This window comes from Pyrgilauda ruficollis, unplaced genomic scaffold (genome assembly GCF_017590135.1).
Source record: "Pyrgilauda ruficollis isolate IOZ18807 unplaced genomic scaffold, ASM1759013v1 scaffold7, whole genome shotgun sequence".
In the NCBI taxonomy this organism is placed as follows: Eukaryota; Metazoa; Chordata; class Aves; order Passeriformes; family Passeridae; genus Pyrgilauda; species Pyrgilauda ruficollis.
In genome coordinates, this window is record NW_024528821.1 from 14,067,865 (window position 1) to 14,090,555 (window position 22,691).

General features: G+C 58.9%; 1 protein-coding gene across 3 annotated transcripts; it reads left to right on the forward strand.

Moving 5' to 3' along the window:
- The first annotated feature begins 1,214 nt into the window (after positions 1 to 1,214).
- Positions 1,215 to 21,416, forward strand: NLGN3 (neuroligin 3). 3 transcript variants are annotated; one of them, XM_041485400.1, is made up of 6 exons: positions 1,215 to 1,918; positions 9,959 to 10,018; positions 12,664 to 12,813; positions 14,461 to 14,646; positions 18,539 to 19,328; positions 19,762 to 21,416. In XM_041485400.1, exons 1-6 carry the CDS (start codon positions 1,441 to 1,443, stop codon positions 20,597 to 20,599), a joined length of 2,502 nt encoding a protein of 833 aa, XP_041341334.1. In that variant the 5' UTR covers positions 1,215 to 1,440; the 3' UTR covers positions 20,600 to 21,416. The 3 variants fall into 3 exon arrangements, with proteins under 3 accessions (XP_041341334.1, XP_041341332.1, XP_041341333.1); XM_041485398.1 differs by lacking the exon at positions 9,959 to 10,018; XM_041485399.1 differs by lacking the exons at positions 9,959 to 10,018; positions 12,664 to 12,813.
- The last annotated feature ends 1,275 nt before the right edge of the window (positions 21,417 to 22,691 follow it).

Below are 22,691 nucleotides of genomic sequence, written 5' to 3' on the forward strand. Positions count from 1 at the left end.
CCATCTGCATACAGCCCTTATTTTGTGCTCCAATAATTTCTAGGCAACTCTGCTCCCCTCTGAGCCTGGGAGAGATCTGCCGGGTGGGCATGTCAGGATGCCCTGGGGCAAAGCGGAGGTGCCTCACCACGGCTGCCGCCTCTCCCACGGTGGGGACGTGTGGCTGAGACAGGACGAGTGAGCATCCCCCGAGCCACCACCGCCTTTCCGCGGGGACCCGGCTGACGATCCGCCCGCCGAGGAGCGGAGCCGGCGGCTGCCGCTGCGCTGGCCCGGCCGGGGCGGGGGAGCACCGGGCGGGTGCGGCCCCGCGGCTCCCGGTGCCCGGCTCCCCCGGGAGCAGCGGGGCCGGCGGGGGGAGCCCGGGCAGGGGGCACTTACATAAGCCCTGAATGCGCCAGGCGGTGCTGGAAGGTGAAGGGCAGAGCGCTGAGGATGCACAGCCTCCAGCGAGGGCCGCCTGGCGCAGGAGCTCTGCTCGCTGACACATCCGCGGCTCCCCGTGCGCCGTGCCCTCCCTTCCCCGCGGGGCTGCCGCAGCTGCTGCTCCTGCTGCTGCCAGCCCGGGCGGGACGAGGGAGCGCAGTTCTGCCCCCGGGCTCGCCGGGGCGGGCAGCGGATGGGAGGGAGCCGGGTCCTGCCTGCGGTCTCCCTGCTTTGGCAGGCGGAGGGGAAAGCTGATGGGGACCGTGCTGGTGGGCGAGATGGGTGCCTGGCTAGGACGTGTGCGTCCAGTTTGCCGGTGTATGCTGCCCCGAACAGGGGAGCAGTGCTGTGCTGAAGCCCAGGCACGGAGCACAGGCAGCTCGGGCTCAGCCAGGAGAGGAGAGGTGCCAGTGGGTCTTGTGCAAGGGCTGTGCTTGGCACCAGTGGTGTCCAACGGGCTCCTTATGGGGAGGGACGCAGCATTTATCTGCTTATCCTGGCACCCATACCCTGGGCAGCCCCTGAGCACTGGGACAGGCTCTGCAGGCATGGGCAGACAGTGTGTGTGTCCGCACATGCTCTGCTTGTTCTGCCCGCTTTTGCCTGCTCCCAGAGCCACCTGCCCGGCTGGTGGCAGAGCCAACGAGCACCCATGGGTGGGAGGCTCAGCCAGAGATCCTGGCTCCTTCTGCACTGCAGGTCTTCAACTCTTCCAGAGCAAGTCTGCTGTTAATTCCCTCCATCTCTCCACAGTATCAGCAGTCACCTCCGGGCTGGGCCGCTGGCAGGCAGGCAGCAGCAGGCAGCTGGGAGGCTGTGAGGAGCTGGTGCCACATCTCCCTGCGTCCCGACTCACCCAGCAGAAGGTGTGGCTGGGCTGCACACCCCTGCCTCCTATCTCTTCAGCTCCGTCTGTTCCTGGTGGGCAAATCGGAGGCTTGGTGTGATGGGGCTGCTCTGAGACTTCGCCCCAGGAGCTTCAGGCCTGGATGTTGGTGCTGTTTCTCCCAGACAATGTGGCTGATACTCTGGAGAAGCCCTCTCTTCCCCCCTGTTCTCCAAGTGCCTGAGCTGGTGGCCAGCTGGGACCTGCGTCTCACCCTCTGGGTCCTGAGCTTTGCCTCGATGGTTGTGCAGATGGAGGGCCAGGTCTACTCGCCCACTGTCAACACGCACTATGGGAAGTTACGAGGGGTGCGCGTGCCGTTGCCCAGTGAGATCCTGGGGCCCGTGGACCAGTACCTGGGGGTTCCTTATGCCGCTCCCCCCGTCGGGGAGAAGAGATTCATGCCCCCCGAGCCACCACCATCCTGGTCGGGCATCAGGAACGCTACCCACTTCTCACCAGTCTGCCCCCAGAACATCCACAACGCCGTTCCTGAGATCATGCTGCCCATCTGGTTTACCTCCAATTTGGATATCGTGGCCACGTACATCCAGGACCCCAACGAGGACTGTCTGTACCTCAACATCTACATCCCCACGGAGGATGGTGAGTCCCCACTGGGGTGACCACAGGAGAGCGAGGGGGGGGTCACTCCACCCCTCCCCAGCAGTGGTTGGTCTCACCTGGGTGTTGTGTTTGAAGCATGTGGTTGTGGACCCTGCAGCATGCTGTCTGTCTGTGGAAAGCTTTCTCTGGCCACGCAGCTTGCCCTCTTGCCCTCAGCTGCCATCTCTGTCTCGCGTGCTCCTGCTCCTCCACGCCTCCCGGTCCCACCCCTCCACCTCCATGGCATCTTCACGGGTTCCTCTCTTGTATTGCTAAATCTGAATCCGACTCTCTGACCGCAGATCCACAGAGTGACAAGCTGATTTGTGCTCCCCACAGGCGCCGAGTGCCAGGTTCTGTCTTGAGTTGGTTCGAGTTCGTCCTTCCTCCCTGCTTCCCACCCTCCCCAGGTCCATGCGCTAGTTGTGGGCGTGGGCTGCGGCTGGGAGGAACACTCTCTGCCTCTCCCTGGGAAGATGCTCCGGCAAGAAAGGGACCACAGAGCCCTTTTCTGGGCCCTGGTACGGATGGGAGGTTGGGGTGCACCGGCAGACACATCGCTTGGCTGCTCCTCCGTCCGCCGGAGGGACAGCGGCAGAGCGATGAGCCTGGCGTGCTGGGGACGCACGGGGCACGGTCCTGTTGGGGTGAGGCTGAGCGGCGCTGGGTGCCTCCTCGTCTAACCTTTTCCTTTGTAGGGGACCCCACCTGAACTGTAAGTAGAGGGCAGAGGAGGCAGCGCCTGCCCGCACGCCCGCCCCAGCCTCACCGCAACAGGAGCCCCCAGGGATTTTCAGCGGGCCGGAAAGGACCCGCAGCGGGTCTGCTGCACACAGCAGAGCAGCCTGGCGGGTCAGTGGCTTCTCCCAGGCTGCCTGGCTCCACTCCTCTGTCTCTGGGGCCCACGGAATGCATCATGCCTTCCTTCTCGCCCAGCACGGCTGGCCCAGAGTTTTCCTCCCATGGCGACGCTCCCTCCCCACCTCCCGCGGTCCCGGGGGCGGTGGGAGGGTAGCAGCGTGGTTGTGATTGCATGCCCACTCCCATCAGTGGAGCCTCCTGTTATTTTGTAGTCTTTTATTCATTTTACAGTAAAACGGATTTCCAAGGAATGCACCCGAAAGCCCAACAAGAAAATATGTAGGAAAGGAGGTATGTAGCAAGCCGACCGGCAGAGAGGCACAGAGAGGAAAGAGAGAGAGAGTGAGAGAGTGAGAGGGTGCCTGGCTGGCCCCTGGCCTGCAGCACTCCTCCAGCACCTCTCTGTGCTGCCACCCGGACTGTGGACCCTCCAAGCAGCCCACCCTGCCACCCCCTGCTTCCCCCTGGGAGGAGCCCCACGGATGCTCCGGCCAGCTGGGAGCACAGCTCTGGGGTCAGGTCATGAGGATGCTCATGTTGCTCCAGGCCTTTCAGAACAGCTTCTCCTGGGCTGAGCCTGCACTCCCACCTTCATCCCACTGGCATTGACAGCCTCCTGGGCATGAGGGGTAGCCTCTGATGGCAGGTAGCACTGAAATGCATCCATCCCTTAGGCTGGGTTACCCCGCTGGGGGGTGTCTGGACCTGCTCAGGGGAGGACCTATGTGATGGGGGACTGCAGTCCATCCTGGGCTGAGCTTTTCCCCCATTGCATCCCTGATCATTTTGCATCCAGAGCTCCTTGGTTAAAAGCATAAAGCCTCTTCTGGCTGTGTAAATGCTGCAGATTCTGCCCTGAGCTTTGTGCCTGCCAAGGCTGCTCCCCATTGGTCACACCCCCATGCCAGTGCCAGTCCTGCCAGTAAGGATTTGGTCTCCAGCCCATGGCACAGCAGCCTCCCTGAGCCCTAGCTGCCCCATGGGCAGCCGAGCACCTCCAGTTCAGACACATGTCTGCTTTGCCTTGCCTCCACTGACCTTCCCCCATTGCCCCTAAATGATCCTGTGTTCCCAACCAGTGACATGCACAAGGGAGTAGACGTGTACAAATGGTAGCTGGCTGGGCCCGTGTCAGACAATGCCTCACCCATCCCTCCACACAGCCCCGTGCAGGCAGGGAGAGCTGACTGCTCTGTGCATCCCAAGATGAACGTGTGGACGGTCAGGCAGCCAAGCTCTTCTGAAAGGCTCAGTACAGGGTGCCTGCCCGGCACAGGCTGCTGTCCTGGGCGTCCTGCAGCAGCAGCATCCCTGCATCCCAGCCTCTGTCTCCCTGCACCCCTGGGTTTGGCGGGGCCAGTGCAGCTGGGCTTGGAGGTTTGGGGAGCGCTTTCCTTCCAGCCGTTTCCCCCAGTTCTGTTGTTTGGTTTCTTTGCTTTGCTTTTCCTGTTGCTGTCCTGGCTATTCACACGCCATCTCTCTGAGTGCCAAGGCTGCCCCTGAAAGGGCTGGCGCATTAGGGAGTCTCTGCACGCTGCCTCCGGAGCCGGCTGTGCCAGTGATCACCAGCCACTTCAAAGCGCTTCCTCTCCCGGCCCTCCCACCGGCTGCCAGGGCTGGCAGACCCCCGCCACCCCCAGCCCTACAGCCAGGGCCAGGGAAGCAGCCTCCAGGTTACTGCAGAGAAGGGGATGACATCAGGCATGACAAAACACCTTGGGTGTGCTCATCTCCTGGGTGTCCCTCCCTGCTGGCTCTGCTCACGGGCAGGGTTTCTTTGCAGCCCGTCTGCGTTGCCTCTGGTCACCTCCCAGGGAGCTGGTGGGGGACATTCCCTTTGCCCCCACTGGCCTCTGTTGACTCATGGACCAGCAGATGCCCAGTGCCAGCCATGTGGACATCCAGGTGTGGCGTGCCAAGAATTAAAGCACCCAGACACTGGCACTTGCCTCCTGCTCTGGCCAGGCTCTGGTAGCTGTTGGCTTGAATTAATTGAGTCACTTGTGATGAAACACAGAAGCTCCCACACTCCTCATTGTGTATCCTAGGTTAGTAATGCTTGGGGAGAGGGTAATGTACCTGCAGTGCTGATTTCCTCAGGTTGAACATTGACTCATTCTGGAATAATCATGATTACTATTTCTAAGGCCACAGACGAGCAGTGATAAGCTCTCCTCTCACAGAACTGTATTTGGTGGTTGAAAATGCCTCAGCTCCCTACTTACTGGAGTTTTCATGACTGCCACCCCTAAGCTCTGTGTATTTCAGAGCAGACAAAGGACTGAGAATTTATCAGTCATGCTTGTTTATCTCTGGGACAGAAAAACATCCCTGTTTCCTTGCCCAGTTGTCCACAGTCATTTCCTATATGGAAATTTTCTAAATGCCAGTCTCCTCCATACACATTGGTCCCTTCTCTGGTAGCAATACAGGGCAGCAGTGCTTTGAGAGCAGCTAGCCATGCATGGTGCCAGGGGAGCTGACAGCACTGAGGCTCATTTGAGGCTCAGATTTTGCTGCAGAAATAGTGCTGCCCACCCAAAGACCATGTACGCACACAGACACACACCCTGGGAGGACAGTACCTATGTGCAAAATGCAGCTCTGCCCCATGCTTTGTGCTGCCAACACTTCCAGCCTTTTTTTGGCTGTGGTAGATGCCAAGATGATTTTTCCTTCCCTTCCTCACCAGTCTGGGCAATCCTTGCTGCAGGGCATGAGGAGGTGGATGTCATTTTTGGAGGGGAAAAATGTGGTTGCCCTGCACTTAGCAGCTCTTCCTGGTTTTCATTAGCAAATGCCCAAATCTCTCTGGCTGGGACTGCGAAGAGTCTGTGACATTGCAGAGACAAATGTGCAGGTCCAGCATCTTCCTCTGCTGTGTGAGGGTGGCTGGAGCTCCCAGCAGCTCCTGGGCTCAGGAAGCTCTTGGGCAGCTTTTCCGCTGCTCTCTAAGAAGCTGACTTGTCCAAGTACCAGCTGAGGCTTCCCTACAGCTGCACGAATTCTGCAGTGCTTCCCTTGCTGGAAGCTTCTTCCCAGCCCCCTCGAAGCCTGCTGCTTTGCAGAGCTGGCCGTGGGCAGACCACCGCCCTGGTGCTCCGCTTCCACTCCGGGGAGCGATCTGCAAAGGTGAGGGTCGGTGTTTGTGCTGCCGGGGGCAGCAGAGCGTGAGCAGATGCAGTGCTTTTATAGAGGCCGCTCAGGGATGGAGATAACTCGATAACTCCTCTGCATCATTCCGGGCAGGGAGGGGCAGGGCAGCACCGGGGTGTGCTGCAGTCCCGGAGCGAGGGCTGGTGGCTGGGAAGGCTCTCAGACACAGGTCCCAGCTGAGCTGTCCCTGCCTGTGGGGCTGTGCAGCAGCAGGTTCAACAGCTGCACCGTTCTTGGCCCTGTCCCTTGTCACTCCCAGAGAGGCAGCTGAGATGCTGTGGCTGGCAGCAGGTGTCCCTTTGGGTGCATGTATTCATCAGAGGCTCTGCTCCCTGAGAGCCTCAGCATCCTGGCTGCTTTGCAGGAGTGGGTGCCCCAGGGAGCTCCCACTGAAGAGAGGGTGCTGGAGCTGCCTATGGGTGCCCTGAACAGACTTTTGGAACTGGAAAGGTGTCATCTCAGGCTCCTGCTCTTCTCTTATCCACACCATGCTGAGAATGGAGGCTCAAGAACTGAGGCTCCTTACCCTGCTTTATCTCTATTTGCACTGGTGTCAGTGCTGTTGGTATGGTTTACTTAAGGTAGAATAAATTCAGCATGGATGCCCCTGTTTCAGGCAAAGTGATTTTTTTTTTTTTTTTAAACTAAAGTTGAACCTAAATCTTCCTAGTGGTTCAGATAAGAGCGTATGCATCCTTCCTATCGGCCTGAACAATGTCACTTTGCAGTCTGCTTAAAGTGAAGTGGCAGACAACAGACATTCACCTCCTGGGTTAGTGGAAGGTGTTTTTGATGGGTAAGGAGAATAAGAGCCATGAGCCCTTTTAGTTTTTCCAGCTGCAAGTCCATAGGCTTAAACCCATCCTCATGAGAGTGGGTGCTGCTGCAGGGCTCTGCGTGGTGATGTTTGTTAGAGCAGAGGAAGATCTCCTGGGCTGGGTATCCCTGAACATGGCAAGAGCCAGTGGAAAGTGTTCCTGGGTGAGGGAAGTGAAGCTATGATTGCTCTCATGAGCTGTGGGGCATTGGTGGGTTGTGCTGGAGGTGAACACTGCAGCAAAAAGGGGGCAAAAAGCCCCCTTGGTCACAACAGTCGGTGTTGGCCATAACCACCCTGGCACCTTCCTGCTGGTGGGTGAGGCTTGTGCTTTGCATCTGCCACACACACATGCCACTGCTGTTCTCCTTCCCCTGGCCTGCATCACTGCTCTCCTGCTTTGCTTAGCTTCCCAAGTGCTGCTTTCTGCCGTCTCTTCCACAGTGCCTGAAGCTCAGGTTGCTGGAGGCTTGTCCCAGCCATCCCTAAGCACTGCAGCAGCAGTCTCCAGCTGGATCCCTCCCTGCTCAGCTAGGACAGTTGCTCAGGTCACAGAGATGTTGTCCACTGCCCTCTTTTACAACCTGACAAGTCCTCATAGGTGATTCCTCCATTCTCATCTGCACAGAGACTTTTGTCCCTGAAGGAGACCGGGCTGGAGGGCTGCAGCCTGGCCAGTCCCAGGGCTTTAACAGCACCAGGGCCTTTGGCAGTGGAAAATGATCTCCAGCTGCCTGTGGTCAGCTTCTCAACTCTGAAGGACAGTGTGGATCACATCACTGGCTGTGGTCTTCATTAGAGAAAAATCCCTATCCCTTAGAAGTACCAAGAGGTTGGTGCATAGCACTGGTTAGCAAATACTGCATGAGTACTTTGTCATTTAAGTGCTTTCTGGGCTTGCAGCTCTTCCTAATGAAGACACAGTAGGTCAAGCTTGCAGCCTCCTGCAAAGAGGCTGAGTGGCTGCACATGCCCAGCCAAGTGTGTGGCTGGGGGTGGGCTGGGCAGGCAGTGTGGGAAGGATGCAGCAGGAAGGTGGAGATGCTGGGGCTGAGGTGCTGGGGCAGGAGATGACAGGGATGGGGGTGGTGCTGGGTGGAAAGAGGAGAACGATGTGAGATGCTCAGAGGATGGCTGGGTGGTGAAGCAGGAGGTGAAGGGGTGGGGTTGGAGCATGGTGGGGAAAATCAGAACAGCACGTGAGACAGCTGATCCATCCCTGCCCTTGCAGGAGCAGCTCTGCCTCACCTCTTTGTGGCAGTGTGTCCCACCTGGTCTCAAACACCTCCCCAGGCTGCCTCTTCCAGTGCTTCACTGCCTTTTCTGCCAGAAAGGTTTTCTTCTCATCCTGCCTCCTGTAGCCCCAGGGCTGCCTGAGAGGGACTTGCTGTTCCACCTCACCACCTCACAGTAGTCTTCCATGTGTTGGGATGCTGCTGCAGCTCCCATCATGCCTCTGCTCCCAGCATTCATGTGACCCAGCCTTCTGCAAACTTTTCATGCCTGCTGGATTTTTCCAGGTTTCTGGTTGCTGCTCCTCCAGACTTTCTCCAGCAGGTCATGGCTGCTTAGGGCATTCTACAAGCCTCTCACCCTGATGGAACTGCCTCACAGCCATTTCAGATCTCTTCCTACCCCATCACAGATTCCTTGTAAATTCAAATCCTGTCCCACTCCATGCTGCCATCTCCATTATCCACCTCCCGTGTCACCTGCAGAATGCCACTCCCAGACTGACTGAGCAGGGCTCCCCAGTTTTGTCTTTTTGACCAGTTTTCTGCATTTAGTCCAGTAGTTCCATGCAGCCACAGGCTTGCCCCTTGCTGGTGGGAGCTTTGCTGGGGGCTGTGAAAGCCCTTGCTGTGACAATGGGAGCTGTTGGTGGTGGCAGCAGGACCCTGGGGTCAGCCAGGTGCCTGGCAGGGTGTCAGAGCCCCTTGTCTCAGGGGAAATCGCTGGGCAGTGCAGGCACTGTGTGGATAAGTCCTGCCTGGGGGAAACCCTGCTGTCTCCTCAGAGCTCACCATCACCTGGGAGCTTTTTGTAGCAGGCGTTAGGGAGCAGAGGACTTGCAGGCATTGGTCTGCAGCTCTAAGAGGATGAGAACACCCAGCCTCTTCCTGAAATTCAGAGCTCCAGAGCACCACTTGCCTTTGTGTCTACACTGGCATGCAGTCCTTTGCAGGAGTGGGGTTTTGGCCCAGGTTTTTCAGCACCCCTGCTCCCTGCCAGCCCACAGGCCACCTCTCCTGGCTCCTGCTGGCTGCAGTGTGGGGAGTGCCAGGCTCACTGCAAGCCATCCACAACAGCAATCCACATGGGGCTGCTGGGCTGGCCCATGCCCCAGCACTGCAGGTTGGTGAAGGGTCACAGAACATCTGTAAGGCATTCAGGATGGTACAGAAATGAATATGTTTAGGATTCTGCCTTGGTCAGGTCAAGCTGATTGCTACCTTTGAAATCCTCAGTGAAACACGGAACATGTCTTGTAAGGAGGGAGTTGGGCAGGATGGAGCCAGGCAGCTCAGGGGAGCAGCTGTCATGGGGGATCCCTGCGTGCTGTGGTGGTCTCATGCAGTGGTACCAGTGGTTTGTGGCCAGGCACAACAAGGAGCCACATACCATGGGGGGTGATGGGCAGGAACTGCCCGGTGGTCAGTGGCCATGCAAGGCAACCCTTGGTGTGAGCTCTGCAGAGGACAGTTGTCCCCAGGGGCAGCAGAGCTGGGTGCTAGGAGAGGGAGCCTTGCCTGGAGCTGAGGGTGCATGACCAGGTGGGGGCCAGGCTGGGATGCAGGAGGATCAGCAGGTGCTTTGAGACTCATCCACCACCAGCGCTGATGCTGTCACAGCCCCACTCGCGTCTTCCCTGCCACCCCAGCCCTCCCCGGGGAGGATCTGGGAAGGGGCCCGGGTGAAGCAGCATCCTGGCACACTCCTGGGGCAGCCCTGCCCGTGCCCAGCACTGCCCTGGCTCTGGGAGAGGTGCAGTGTGAGTAGCCAGCAGTGCTGTGGGGCACAGGCGTGGCCCCACTGTCTCTGCTGTCATGCTATTTTTGAATTCTCTTTTTTTTTTTTTGTTCTTTTTTTTTCTTTTTTTATTTCTTTCTTTCTTTTTTTTTTTTTTTTTTTGGTTGTTGTTGTTGTTTTCTTTTTATTTCCTTTTGTTTTCCTTTTTGTTCTGTCTCCTCGTGTTTGGTCCCCAGGAGCCAGCGCTAAGAAACAGGGCGAGGACTTAGCGGATAATGACGGTGATGAAGACGAAGGTATTTCTGTGCTCGAGGCTGCCACTGCATGACACGCAAAGCAGCTCCGTTTGCCCGCCATCCGCTGCCACCCCAGGAGCCCTGTGTGTGTCTGTCTGCCGTGCCAGGCAGCTGCGCGGGGCGGGGGGCAGGCTGGCCGGCTGTGCAGGGCACCCAGCACCTTCCCCTCCTCCTGATGGCGGGGACAGCTCATGGGGTTTTTCCGCTTTAGGAGGAGTTTGCTCCCGCTCACTTGGAGCGAGGGCAGGGAGGAAGCATGGCAGCTTGGGAGGAGAGAAGCCCTCGGGCACCTGGGCCCATTTCACCCTGAGCCCGGTCACATCCCATCTCCAGCCTCATCCCTCCAGAGTCAGTGACATGCATCTGGGAGCCAGCAACCTCCCCATCCACCCTTGCCTGGCCCTGCCCTGGCTGTGCCAGCAGCCTGAGCACTGCCTGATACCCAAAGGGCATCTGGCCATGCACAGGAGACCCAGGGTCCGCTTGGTTTCTGTTAACTTCTCTCCTTCCTCACCCAGTGGGAGTGAGGTCTTGCTTGCAAGCACCAGCCAAGACAGAGCAAGTGGCCTTTCAAGCAGATGTGATTCTAGATGAATGCCAGGACTAATCAAGCTGCAGAATAGGCTATTTTTAGTAAAACAGGGTGGTTTGTCTGCAGGTTATGGAGTCAGCGTGTTTGGCTGCAGAGATGTGATGAGGAGGTAGGAGGAAGGGTTGGCCAGGGTACAGCCCTAATGTGCTGAGGACAGTAAAGCCTCATGGTGTGCAGAAGGCCCGGGGCAGCTCGAACAAGGCCTGGCAGATGGCATTTAGGATCTGGGAAATAGATGAAATGATTTTTCCTTGGCAGTACTAAAACCCTGTTGTTTACTCCAGCTAACCTGTGCCCCATGATCTCTTGTACCAGGGTGTAAACTGGCGTTCAGCCTAAGTGACTCCACTGTGCTAAATCCACACACACCAAAATGTGCTGCAGCAGCTCTGAGCTGTTTCATTCCTGGTACATCCCTGTACATTGTTGCATTCTGGTGTGAGGAGAGCCCTTTGTATGTCAGGGAGTGGGTGCAGGATGGAGGAGAAGACACCGGCACAGGCACTGATGTTCCTGCCCCTCACATTTCAAGCAGGTGGTCCTGGAAGAAATTGTCCTGATGTAGCTGTTCCACACAGGCAATGTCTGTCCTGGAGGAGCTGCAAGCACTTTTTGCTCCCCTGGTCTGTGCATTTGTCTGGCTGCATTCTGGAAAATGGGACAAATAGGAAAAGAGCCAGCACAGGTTTCGGGTTTGGCATAGCCTCATTCTCCTGGAGGAAAGAGGTTTTCTGTATGTGAGGCCACCTTTAGCCATGCTGTGGGCCACAGCTGGAGGTGAGAATGGCCACAGATACCCGTCAGCCTGGCCTGCAGCCCCTGCAATGGGCAGGCCACAGGGAGGAGTGGACATGGCAGGGGCTAGGTGGGTGTGAGGGAGCACGAGCAGCCCAGCTGGGCACTGGCGTTGGTGTGGCTGTGCCCCAAGGGTGCCAGTCCTGGTGGGACGCTGTGCTGCACTGCTGAGGCAGGCAGGCAGGGAGCAGCAGCTGCCTGGGGCAGCTGAGGCCAAGCAGGCACTGCCAGCCCACCTGAGGAAGGTGCTGGGCGTGAGTGAGCTCAAGGGAGGACAAAGTCCATCGGTCTGGATCGCCAGCCCAGGACAGGGCTGGGCAGCGCAGGCGTGTGGGACCTGGCGATGTCTCCAGGGTGGGTGCAACTGCCTCGTCTGTGTGACATGGGCAGGATGCACCAGGATGTTATTCCCTTGGGGGTGGCCATGGCTCCGTCAGGGATCAGCAGCCAGTGGGGCAGAAGGGGCAGGATGTCCCCTGGACAGAAGTCGAGAGGGAGTGTGGCTGCTCCCTGTCCCCTAGGCTCCCACCGTCCTTCCTCCCCGGCCCTCGGGGTCCCATTGCCCATCCTCACTCCATGCCTCATGCCCTGTCCTCGTCCAGACGCCGTGCTCACCTCCCTGACACGCACACGTGCATACACTGTCTGCCTCATCACCATGTCTGTGTCTGGGCACTGGGGTGCCGTGGGTTTACACCCAGCCAGGCAGGTCTCTGCCTTCCCAGGGGAATGGGAAGGGGGAGTGGGAGAGTAAGACACTGGAGCACACATCAGTGGCCCCCCCTTCTAGGTCCTGCACACCCCCATCCCTGCCCCCCTCCGCAATGCCAGCTTCCAGGACTCACGGAGCGCTTGGGTCCAGCCAAAGACAGGACATGGGGCTGCATCCTGGGGCTGGACTCTGCAACTCCCACCCACAGCAGACCTGATCTGGCTCCCACACCGTGCCAGAGCCCAGCTCCGGGGAAGAGCAGCGGAGTCCAGCCAGCATCCCTCCCTCACATGCTCAGACCCCTGAGGGGACAGCAGTGTGGGGACAGTGCAGCAATTGCCACCTCCTGGAGAGGGACTGGCAGGGTTGGTTCAGTGGTGTTTGGCTTTGGGGGTCCATGCTGTGGCCCCCAGGAGAGCTCTGGCTTTGGCTCCTAAGCCCCCTCCCTGGTCCTGGCAGCTGGCATTGCCCTTTACTCGGTCTGCCTGTGGGGCAGGGTGCTGCGGCCAGCGGTGCGGCGCCGTGTTTAACCACCTCTCCTTCCAGACATCCGGGACAGCGGGGCCAAGCCGGTGATGGTCTACATCCATGGTGGCTCCTACATGGAGGGCACGGGGAACATGATAGACGGCAGCATCCTGGCCAGCTATGGCAACGTGATTGTCATCACCCTGAACTACCGCGTTGGAGTGCTCGGTATGAGCTGGCTGTGCCCTCAGCACAGGCACTGGCACAGCCCTTGTGCCTGACGGGGCTCGCACCGGCCCAAAAGGGGTGGAGGGGGGCGTGGGGCCCGCGGGATGCGCTGTGGGCACTGCCCCTGCCCTCCGCCCTGCCAGCCGAGCGGGTGCCACGTGGCAGAGCCCCCAGCACACGGTCGCAGCCTAGGCTGGGTCCTGGCACCAGCCCCCCCTGGCTCATGTACACAAACTGAAAGCAAATATTGGTTTGTGGTTAAATGAATAATAAATGTGTTTACCCAGCATCTCTTCCTGAGAGGGCTCAGACGGGTGAGGTGCCAGCGGGTACTGCCTGGCTGTCCTGGGGACCTGGCAGCTCTCCCTCCCCGGGCACAGGCAGCCTCCTGTGCCAATTGCTCTGCTGGGACCCCCTCAGCAACCCCCCGTGACGTGGCTGTCTGCAGTGGGGACCACAGAAGGTCCATGCAGAGGAGGGTGGCAGTCCTGTTTCCAAAAGCACTGGTGACTTAGAGAGGCAAAATGAGGACAGAGGGTCAAGAGGCGGTGCAGTCCCCTGCCTGAAGCAGCAGAAACCCCCAGGAGCTGAGACACAGGACGCTTGTGTGCAATACCACTGCTGCTTCCCTTGGCAGCATGAGAGCACGGGGTGTAGAGGTTTGGGCACAGCTCCTTTCCAAGCTAAGCTGCTGGCTCTCTTCCTGGCCATCCAGCCTAGCATGGTGCTCTCCCTTGGGCTCCTGCCTGGTACCTGGGGCAGCACATTTTTCTAGTGGCCTCCAGAGCCCATAGTTTCATGTGGAAGATGACAGTTAACCTATTCGAAACCTTTTAATGTTAAAAGTCCTAAAATGGATAGGTGCAAAGATAAGACACATGAGTCACAATACTGACATTAGACTTAAGTGGTGCCTTCATCATTTCCATTGAGGTGGTGCACCACACCCAGCCAGACCACCTCCAAGTGCCAGCACAGCCCTGGGGCCCCTCCCTGTCTGTTGGGGTTACCTGCCTGGATTTTACCTCGGGCCCCTCAGGTTTTGGCTTCCTGCTTAAAGTCAAAGCAAACGAAAGAGTGATAACTTATCTTGGGTGTTTCCTGTGCTATTGAAAGCATTTCTCGCCTTTTTCCTCGCTGAGAGCCCTTGTATTTTAAAGCTGCAGTCGGTTCCTCTCTGCCCAGCCCACCTCCTGACACTTACAGAGCCTCCCCCAGTCCACGCTAGTCCATGGAAAGCATTGGCTGTGCTCACACTCGCCCTGCCTGCAGCCACTGATGCTTTCTGAGCTTTCCTTGGAGCTTGTGTGAGATGTCTTGAGCTGTTCTAGCACGGGTGGTGCTAGGTGGGTAGGACAGAGCTTTGTGCTCTTTACCCTGTCACTGCTTGTTGTTGGCCTTGGCCAGAGAGGCTCCCCGAGGCTGGCAGCTGCTCGCTCAGCCTTTCACCCCTCTGTGCTCTGCAGAGGGTGGCTGGAGCTCAGTGGTATTCCTGCTCCAGCTTAGAACTCACAAAACTCTCTTGGTAGCATGCTCTCATGGTGGGATAGGGTCCCACAGAGGCTGCCCTAGGTCTGGGGAAGAGGGGTGGGAAATCAGGACTTTGCTTGTTTCCTCATCCCTAACCGGGCTCCCCTTGGCCCTCAGGGTTCCTGAGCACGGGGGACCAGGCTGCCAAGGGCAATTACGGGCTGCTGGACCAGATCCAGGCGCTGCGCTGGGTCAGCGAGAACATCGCCTTCTTCGGGGGAGATCCCCTGCGGATCACCGTCTTCGGCTCGGGCATCGGCGCCTCCTGCGTCAGCCTGCTCACCCTCTCGCACCACTCGGAAGGTAGGTGTCACCGTGCCTGAGGATGCTGATGCTAACCCGGGGAGGGGAGCCCACCCGGGTCCTGCTGCCCGGCCTAACAAATCAGGGCTGCTTTCTAATCAGTCACTGCTGAGAGCCTGGACCAGGACTGGGAGGCAAAACCTTCTCATCAAGGGCAGAAAGAGGCCATGGCAGAGCATGTGGGAGCCAGGGATGGAGTGGGTGCTCCCCCTGCACAAGGCTGCAGCCCAGGGCCTCCCCTTGGCATGGGGAGAGGTGGGGACCCCTCCTGTGGTTCCCTGCCCTGGTGCTCAGGTGTTCCTAGTGCAGCTGGGCATCATGCAGGGCACTGGGAATACCTTTCCTAGCACTGATCTCAGTGCTAGGAAAGGAATTCACACTGGAATAGAGGGGAAGACAGAGCACCCCAGACATCCCTCCTGAGCCCGGGGAGGGATGGAGGGCCCTGTGTTGTGAGACTGGCAGAGCTGGAAGTGCTGCACCTAGCAAAACACAGTAATATGATTAATATCTGTAAATATAGCAGAGTGTTTACTCTAAATAAAGAAGGGAATTATTTATGCTAAAAGACTGTGTTGGAATAAGAGCAAATGCATGTAAACCACCTGCAAAGACATTTACATCAAGTACTGAGGGGGAGAAAAATTAACTGTGAGACTGGAGGTGTTTTTGATAAATTTCCTATAGGAAATTATAGGAACAAAGCCTGAACTGGATATGGTCCACAGGGGAGCAGCCTGCCAGGGACCTGTTCACGAGCTTTATATGAGGGTGCAGCCATCTTCCAGTGCTGTGTCCCCAGGTGTGGTGCTGAGGAGAAAAGGACATGTGTGAGCAGCAGACATGGGCATGAGTCTATCCTTCAGAAGCACACAGCAAATTGCACTCAAAGCTGAAGAGCTGCTTCCCTGCTCAACAGCCTGGGAATCACACAGGAATGGAGACCTCCGGAACCTCAGCAGGGCTGATGGCTGATGATGGGGAGTCTTTTACAGGCTGAAAGCTCCTGCAGAAAGAAAAAGTGTTTTCTCTGCCCATACTGAGTGTGAAAGGCTGGAGAGGGAACACTATGTGTAATGCATTCTCAATGCTTCTAAGGGTACTCCTTTCCATCATAGGAGTGCAGGAGTGTGTGCTTGGCTGCCCAGGTGGCCCCAGCCTCTTGCAGGGGTCCAGACTGGAGCAGCATGGAGAGAGGCTGAGGGTGGATTGGAAGGGCTGCTCCTTGTGGCTTTTCAGCCATGAAAAATAGTCCTGCCAGTATATGCACTTCTCAGGTGATGCTACACAACGCCACTAAGCCCTGCACTTGCATGGCGAATCCTTTGCTGCCCCATGCAGCCCCAGTGCCCCTGGTGTGGCCCCCCTGCACTCAGAGGTGCTGGGTGCCCTCGCTGCTGGGGCAGGGGAGCTGCTGCTGGCTGTGAATGCTGTGAGGCAGGAGGGGAGTGCTCAGTACTGCAGCCAGTGTCTCATAAAGCCAAACGGCCGTAAAATGACCTCAAAAAATTCCCTGTGCCAGAGCACCCACATCCCCAGGGATGTGTAGCTGGCTCTGGAGCAATGCTAAGTTGCAGCTTGCAGAACAGGTGGGTTTGTTTTTACTGCATCAAAATAAAACTTCTACTGATCACAAGCTATTAATGAAGCTGCTGATTTGTGCCTGCTCTACCAGGTGCTGCAAGAGACAGACACTGGAGACTTGGAGACTTGGTACAGCACATGTTGGCTGCCGGGGAAATCCACAGCTCCCTGCCAGCTTCAGGCCTTGTAGGGTCACTCTGATTTCTCATCAGTGACCAAAGTGCCATTTTTCTCTCCAGCCAGCCATACCAGGGCAGGAGCAGTCTGTGCCAGGCAAACTTTAAGTGCTTCATTTGCCCCATCTTCTCCGTGGGGGCTTCTGCCCTTTGCAGTCAGCCCTCCAGATCTCAACTGGACAAAGCACCCAGCACCCTGCTTTGAGCAGGGCTTGGCCCAGACACCCCCAGAAATGTTTCCAGTCTCAGCTACTGGGCAAAGCAAAGAGGAAATCAGGATCTGGCAGCAGCTGGTGGTAGTCTGCATCCCCAGCCACCTTCTGGCACAGCCCTGGCCCCAGCACTTGATTCCACTATCCTGTGGCAGCCAGTCCTGCATGAGGCTGGGTGTGTTGGGACCCTCACCGTGGAGGGGAACAGGAAGGAAAGGCAGAACTTCGCCTTCTTTCTGGGCCTCAGCAGGCTGGAGAGGTCCAATGTGGAGTGCAGGGTGCTGGTGCCCCCCTGGTGCTTGTCAGGCTTCAGTCAGGTGCTGGTGTGGAGTGGGAGGACCTGACGAGTCCGGGCTCTCACAGAGTCCTGGCTCCTCCTGGGCCAGGATGTGGCCATGCAGAGACATGGCAAAGGGGCTCCATCAGGGACATGACCAGCTGATAGTGACATCAGCTGCCCTGTACTTCCCCAGGCAGTGGTGGGCAGGGCCAGAGCCCAGCCTGGTGGGTCTGTCTGGGAAGTGATGCTGCTGGCAGGGCGCAATAGCTGCTGCTGGGACAGCATCTCCAGGGAGCCAGGAAACCCCATCCTGGCTCCTTGGCACGTGGATGATGGCGCAGAGCAAGCAAACCCATGGCCAGTCTCCAGCCTGTAGGCTGGGTATGGCTTTCTAGGGCACCAGGAGGTGACAAACGGAGCTTGTGACTTCTCTTTGTCCCAGTGCATGGGACTGTACGTCAGGTACTTGGCAGAGTGAGGACTGTGCGTGCAGACAAGGGCTATGGACATGGTGGCTGGGAGCCAGGAGCCTCTGAACACTTCTGTTGCAGGAAGGTGCTGGTCTGCTTCCCTTCTGAGTGGCAGAGCCTTGGTTGCACAGGGGTTCTCTGCATTTCAGGGTGCCAGGGGCAGCCCCATGGGCACCACACTGCTGTGCCAGCACCGTTCAGGGGTCACCTGGAACAGTCCCTCATGGAAAGCAAGTGCTGGGGTCTGGCAGGAGAGCAGGCAGCACTTGGGGTGCAAAGAGGGCTGGTCGGAGAGCAGGGACCCCTGGGTGCACCCCGGACTGGCTGCCTTTCAGGGCCCAGAGGCTCTGCTTCCTCACCACCCTTTGTATTCTGAGCACAAGCACCATTGACATGGGACTGGAGCGAAGCCACGCATTTCTCTGCCTGGGCCAGGGCCTTTGTGGCCTCGTTTTCCAGGGCGAAAGTCCACTCCCTCTGTGTTCCTGGTGGCAGAAAGGCCCTCTTTGTGCATCTGGCAGCGTGCTCCTGCAGGGCCGGATTGGCACTGAGCAGCCCCAGCTGGGCAGGAAGCAGTAGGGAGGGGGTGGAGGGGGACTCTGACAAAGCGCTGGGGTGGGACACGGCAGGGTTAAGTGTCCCCAAGCAGGCATTAACCCTCCCACTGCTGCCAGCCCACAGCCTGGCTCCTCAGTGGAGCAGGTGCCAACCTGGGCTGAAGGATGCTGCCGAGCCAGGGGCAGCGTGTGCCCCTCAGGGGCCCAGGCAACTCATCCTTGGGGTGGCTGGGGTAGCACAGGCTGCTTGGCAAGGCCAGGCTGTGATGCAACCATGGCCCCTCTTCTCCCCACACCAGGACAGGGATGCTGGGTCATCCCCTGCAATGGGATTCTCAGGGAGTACAGCAGCCCTTGGTTGCTTCCGGGAGCACCCACTTGCATTCCCAGCTGTCATCCTGCCATCCCCACAGCAGCCCTGAGCTGAGCCCGCTGTGTGAGCCCAGCTCAGCAGGCAGCACAGCTCAGTGACAAGGCCGGGTGTGGGCTGGAGTGCTGGGTCCTTGCAGGGGCACAAGAGCATCAATGCTTTCTCCATGCTGCATCCTGCAGTGCAGCACTGGGATGCTGGAACCCTGCTGAGAGCTTCCTCCACTCCCTGCCTGTATTGCAGGTCTTTTCCAGAGAGCCATCATCCAGAGCGGCTCCGCACTCTCCAGCTGGGCAGTGAACTACCAGCCTGTGAAGTACACCAGCATGCTGGCTGACAAGGTGGGCTGCAATGTGCTGGACACCGTGGACATGGTGGACTGCCTGCGGCAGAAGAGTGCCAAGGAGCTGGTAGAGCAAGACATCCAACCAGCCCGCTACCACGTGGCCTTCGGGCCAGTCATTGATGGGGACGTGATCCCGGATGACCCAGAGATCCTGATGGAGCAGGGCGAGTTCCTCAACTATGATATCATGCTGGGGGTCAACCAGGGTGAAGGGCTGAAGTTTGTGGAGGGCGTGGTGGACCCTGAGGACGGCGTCTCGGGCAGTGACTTTGACTACTCAGTCTCCAACTTTGTAGACAACCTGTATGGCTACCCTGAGGGCAAGGACACCTTGAGGGAGACCATCAAGTTCATGTACACGGACTGGGCTGACCGGGACAACCCCGAGACACGCCGCAAGACTCTGGTGGCCCTCTTCACTGACCACCAGTGGGTAGAGCCATCGGTGGTGACAGCCGACCTGCACGCCCGCTATGGCTCCCCCACCTACTTCTACGCCTTCTACCACCACTGCCAGAGCCTGATGAAGCCTGCATGGTCCGATGCAGCCCACGGGGATGAGGTGCCTTACGTGTTTGGGATCCCCATGATTGGCCCCACAGACCTCTTTCCCTGCAACTTCTCCAAGAACGACGTCATGCTCAGCGCTGTGGTGATGACCTACTGGACCAACTTTGCCAAGACAGGGTGAGTGGGGATGGGTGCCGTGCCTCGGGGGTCTGCACTCACTGCAGCTGTACTCCCTGGGGCTGTGCTGTGGTGGTGAGGGGGTTAATCATGCCCAGTGTAGGACACTGAGCTCCCTGTGCCCAGAGGTCCCTGTGTGCTGCACCTTCACTGGGGCCATGGTGTCAACCACAAAGCAAGAAGCTTAGATCATGGCCAGTGCCTGGACAGGACCCAGCCAAGCCGCAGGGGTGGGGAGGCTTGTTGGCCCTGGTTATCTTGGGTGAGACTTGAGCCAGGGTTGGGTGCTGCCCAGTCATTCAAGACCTTTTACCAGCCCAACCTGTGCCGCCACTGGCAAAGGTCCCCTCAGTTTCTGTCTCTGCATTCAGCTCTCCCTCTTTGTTTCTTTGGCTTTTCCCAGTGCTAGTTCTGTTCTGCCTGTGTTTCACAGGGACCCCAACAAGCCTGTCCCCCAGGACACCAAGTTCATCCACACCAAGGCCAACCGGTTTGAGGAGGTGGCCTGGTCCAAGTACAACCCCCGTGACCAGCTGTACCTGCACATCGGGCTGAAGCCACGGGTGCGCGACCACTACCGGGCCACCAAGGTGGCTTTCTGGAAGCACCTGGTTCCCCACCTGTACAACCTGCACGATATGTTCCACTACACCTCCACCACCACCAAAGTGCCACCACCCGACACCACACAGAACTCCCACATCACCCGTCGGCCCAACAGCAAGATCTGGACCACCAAGCGCCCCGCCATCTCGCCTGCCTACAACAGCGAGAACGGGAAGGAGAAGTGGAGCCCAGAGCAAGAGGCGGGCACGCTGCTTGAGAGCCCCCGCGACTACTCCACCGAACTGAGCGTCACCATCGCCGTGGGCGCCTCCCTCCTCTTCCTCAACGTGCTGGCCTTCGCAGCCCTCTACTACCGCAAGGACAAGCGCCGGCAGGACACGCACCGGCAGCCCAGCCCCCAGCGCGGTGCCTCCAACGACATCGCCCACGCGCCTGATGAGGAGATGCCCTCCTTGCAGGTGAGCCAGGGGCACCACGAGTGCGAAGCTGTGCCATCCCACGACACCCTGCGCCTGGCCGCTCTGCCCGACTACACCCTCACCTTGCGCCGCTCTCCGGACGACATCCCGCTTATGACCCCCAACACCATCACCATGATCCCCAACTCGCTGGTGGGGCTGCAGACCCTGCACCCCTACAACACCTTCACCGCCGGCTTCAACAGCACGGGGCTTCCGCACTCACACTCCACCACCAGGGTATAGCTGCCCGCCGCCGGCGCACACGCATGCACGCACGCACACACACGCAGCAGACACTGGCAGAGGGACCGGCGGGGCCCACGGAGCCCCCGGACGGAGGGGCAGCGCCCACGGACGGTGCAGCTCCCAGCCCAGAGACCTGTGGGGTCCCAGAGTGGCCCCAGCGCTTTCTTTTGTTCCTATCTAACTTTTGAGAAGTGCTTTGACTCTCCTGGCCTCAGGGCCCCGTGGGTTGCCCCGGGACGCCAGTGGGGTGCAGGAGGGACATGGTGTAGTCCTGCACAGCCCACCCGTGCAGGTGGGCAGGGGTACCCCACTGTCAGTGGCCACGGGGTTCCCAGTGCCGTGGCTGTGCCTCCCAGTGGGGCGATCACATCCCCGGTGCTGAGCCCACCGAGCACCCTGGGACTGATGAGGAGGGGGACCGGGCATTCCTCTCAGCCAGTGCCCAGTCATCCCCAGGCATCTTGGCAGCCCTGGAAAAGGCTCCTTCACTGTGCTGAGAAGTGGCCCCAGGCCATGGTGCTATAGGCAGAGGGAACGGGCAGAGTCCAGGGACCTGGCCTTGTGCTGGGTGCGGGCGCTGGGGCTGGTGCCGGGGCTCAGGGACCCTGGGAATGGGGCCCTGAGCTGGAGACTTGGCACCTCTGCCCCTCTTTGCGCTGCAGAGAATCTCTTTTGTGTCAGTCATTTCTCTTTGCAGAGACGTTTTTTAAGCAGATCTTTAGTTCTTTACACACTAACGGAGTCGCCGCGTTTTGTCCTTTGTAAAGATTTTAAAACCAAGTGTTCTTGATATAAAATAAAAAGCCAGTTAGAAGCCAGCGTGTGCGCACGGTGCCGGCCCCCCATGGCGCCCGCCTGCCGTGGGTGGGCACCAGGCAGGGCAGTGCCTCCTGCACTGTGGGGCTGCGCTCTTTTGTATTTTTTGATATTCTCCCTCCTCTGTCACCCGTGCCCACGTATCTCAGCCAAAAAGCCTATCCAACGGCCTGCCTGCGAGCACCCCCGCCCCGGTCCCTCACTGCCACACTGGCCAGTGCCACCCACCGCCCCGTGTGGGCATCACCTGCTCCGAGCACTGTCTGTTCACTCCCATGAACCCAGGACAGCCCCTCATGCTCCCCACCCTGCCCTGCTCCCCCAGGAGCATCCCACATCCCTTCACCACTGCCCCAGGGCTGTGCTGTGCCCTCCCTGCCCATGCTTGTTGCCCAAAAGCAGAGCCAGTGGTTTGCAGCCTGTGGCAGGAGTGGGGTGACAGGAGCAGGGTGAGCTGCTCACCAGCATCAACTCTGCCTCCTAGGTTGCTTCCACTGGGGCCCTCACCCTATCCTGGGGTGACCCCAGCTCCGGCATCCAGGATGTGCAGCTGGAACAGATGCCTGGGTAGGGACTGTGGGGGTGATGCAGCCTGTGTGGGGCTGGGAGCACGTGTGCTGGGGCTGGGGCATCTGCTGTGGCCACCGAGCCACACGTGGCTCTAGGCAAGTGGCTTTGGTGTGGTCGGGCATGGAGAAGGAGCTGCAGGGGATCCTACGTGGGTACCCCAGTCTCAGCCCCCAGGGTGAGCACTAGCACCTGGGGCCTGGGGAGGCAGGAGAAAGGGACAGGTCCTTGTGGGGACACCATATCTTGTCCCTGTGCAAGACGGTCCGGCTGGCAGACGCTGCCCGTGCTGGCGGCCGTGACGCACCGGTGCCGGCTGGCCCTGCGGCCCGGGGCCAGCGCATCGACGGCCCTGCTGGCCCTGCGGCCCGGGGCCAGCACAGCAACAGCCCTGCGCCCCGCCCCGGCCCCTCCCCGCGCAGGGCTGAGGGTGAGGATGCTCGTTGGAGAATGTATTTATACCCTGTCACCCGCGCAGAGTAACAAATTCCAAATAAAACAGAAGTGATATTTTTAATAGCGGTGTGTCTCGCCTCTTCTTGGAGCATGCAGGGCCCGGGGACCACCGGGCTGGGTGGGGTGCGCTCTGCTGGGCCTCATGTCCCTGGCAAACCCCCCCAGAGGCACACAGCAGGAGGACCCTGGTATCACCCACCATGTCAGGGTGCTGGACCCCCACATGCAAGCTGGCACCACACCATCCAGG

What these genes read in the sequence shown, in the direction of transcription:
- NLGN3 (XM_041485400.1), top strand. Translation starts at nt 1,441, where the DNA reads ATGTGGCTGATACTCTGGAGAAGCCCTCTCTTCCCCCCTGTTCTCCAA. An exon ending in CTACATCCCCACGGAGGATG is followed by an intron (nt 1,919 to 9,958) that starts GTGAGTCCCCAC and finishes TTTGGTCCCCAG; the next exon opens with GAGCCAGCGCTAAGAAACAG. An exon ending in CCTCTCGCACCACTCGGAAG is followed by an intron (nt 14,647 to 18,538) that starts GTAGGTGTCACC and finishes CCTGTATTGCAG; the next exon opens with GTCTTTTCCAGAGAGCCATC.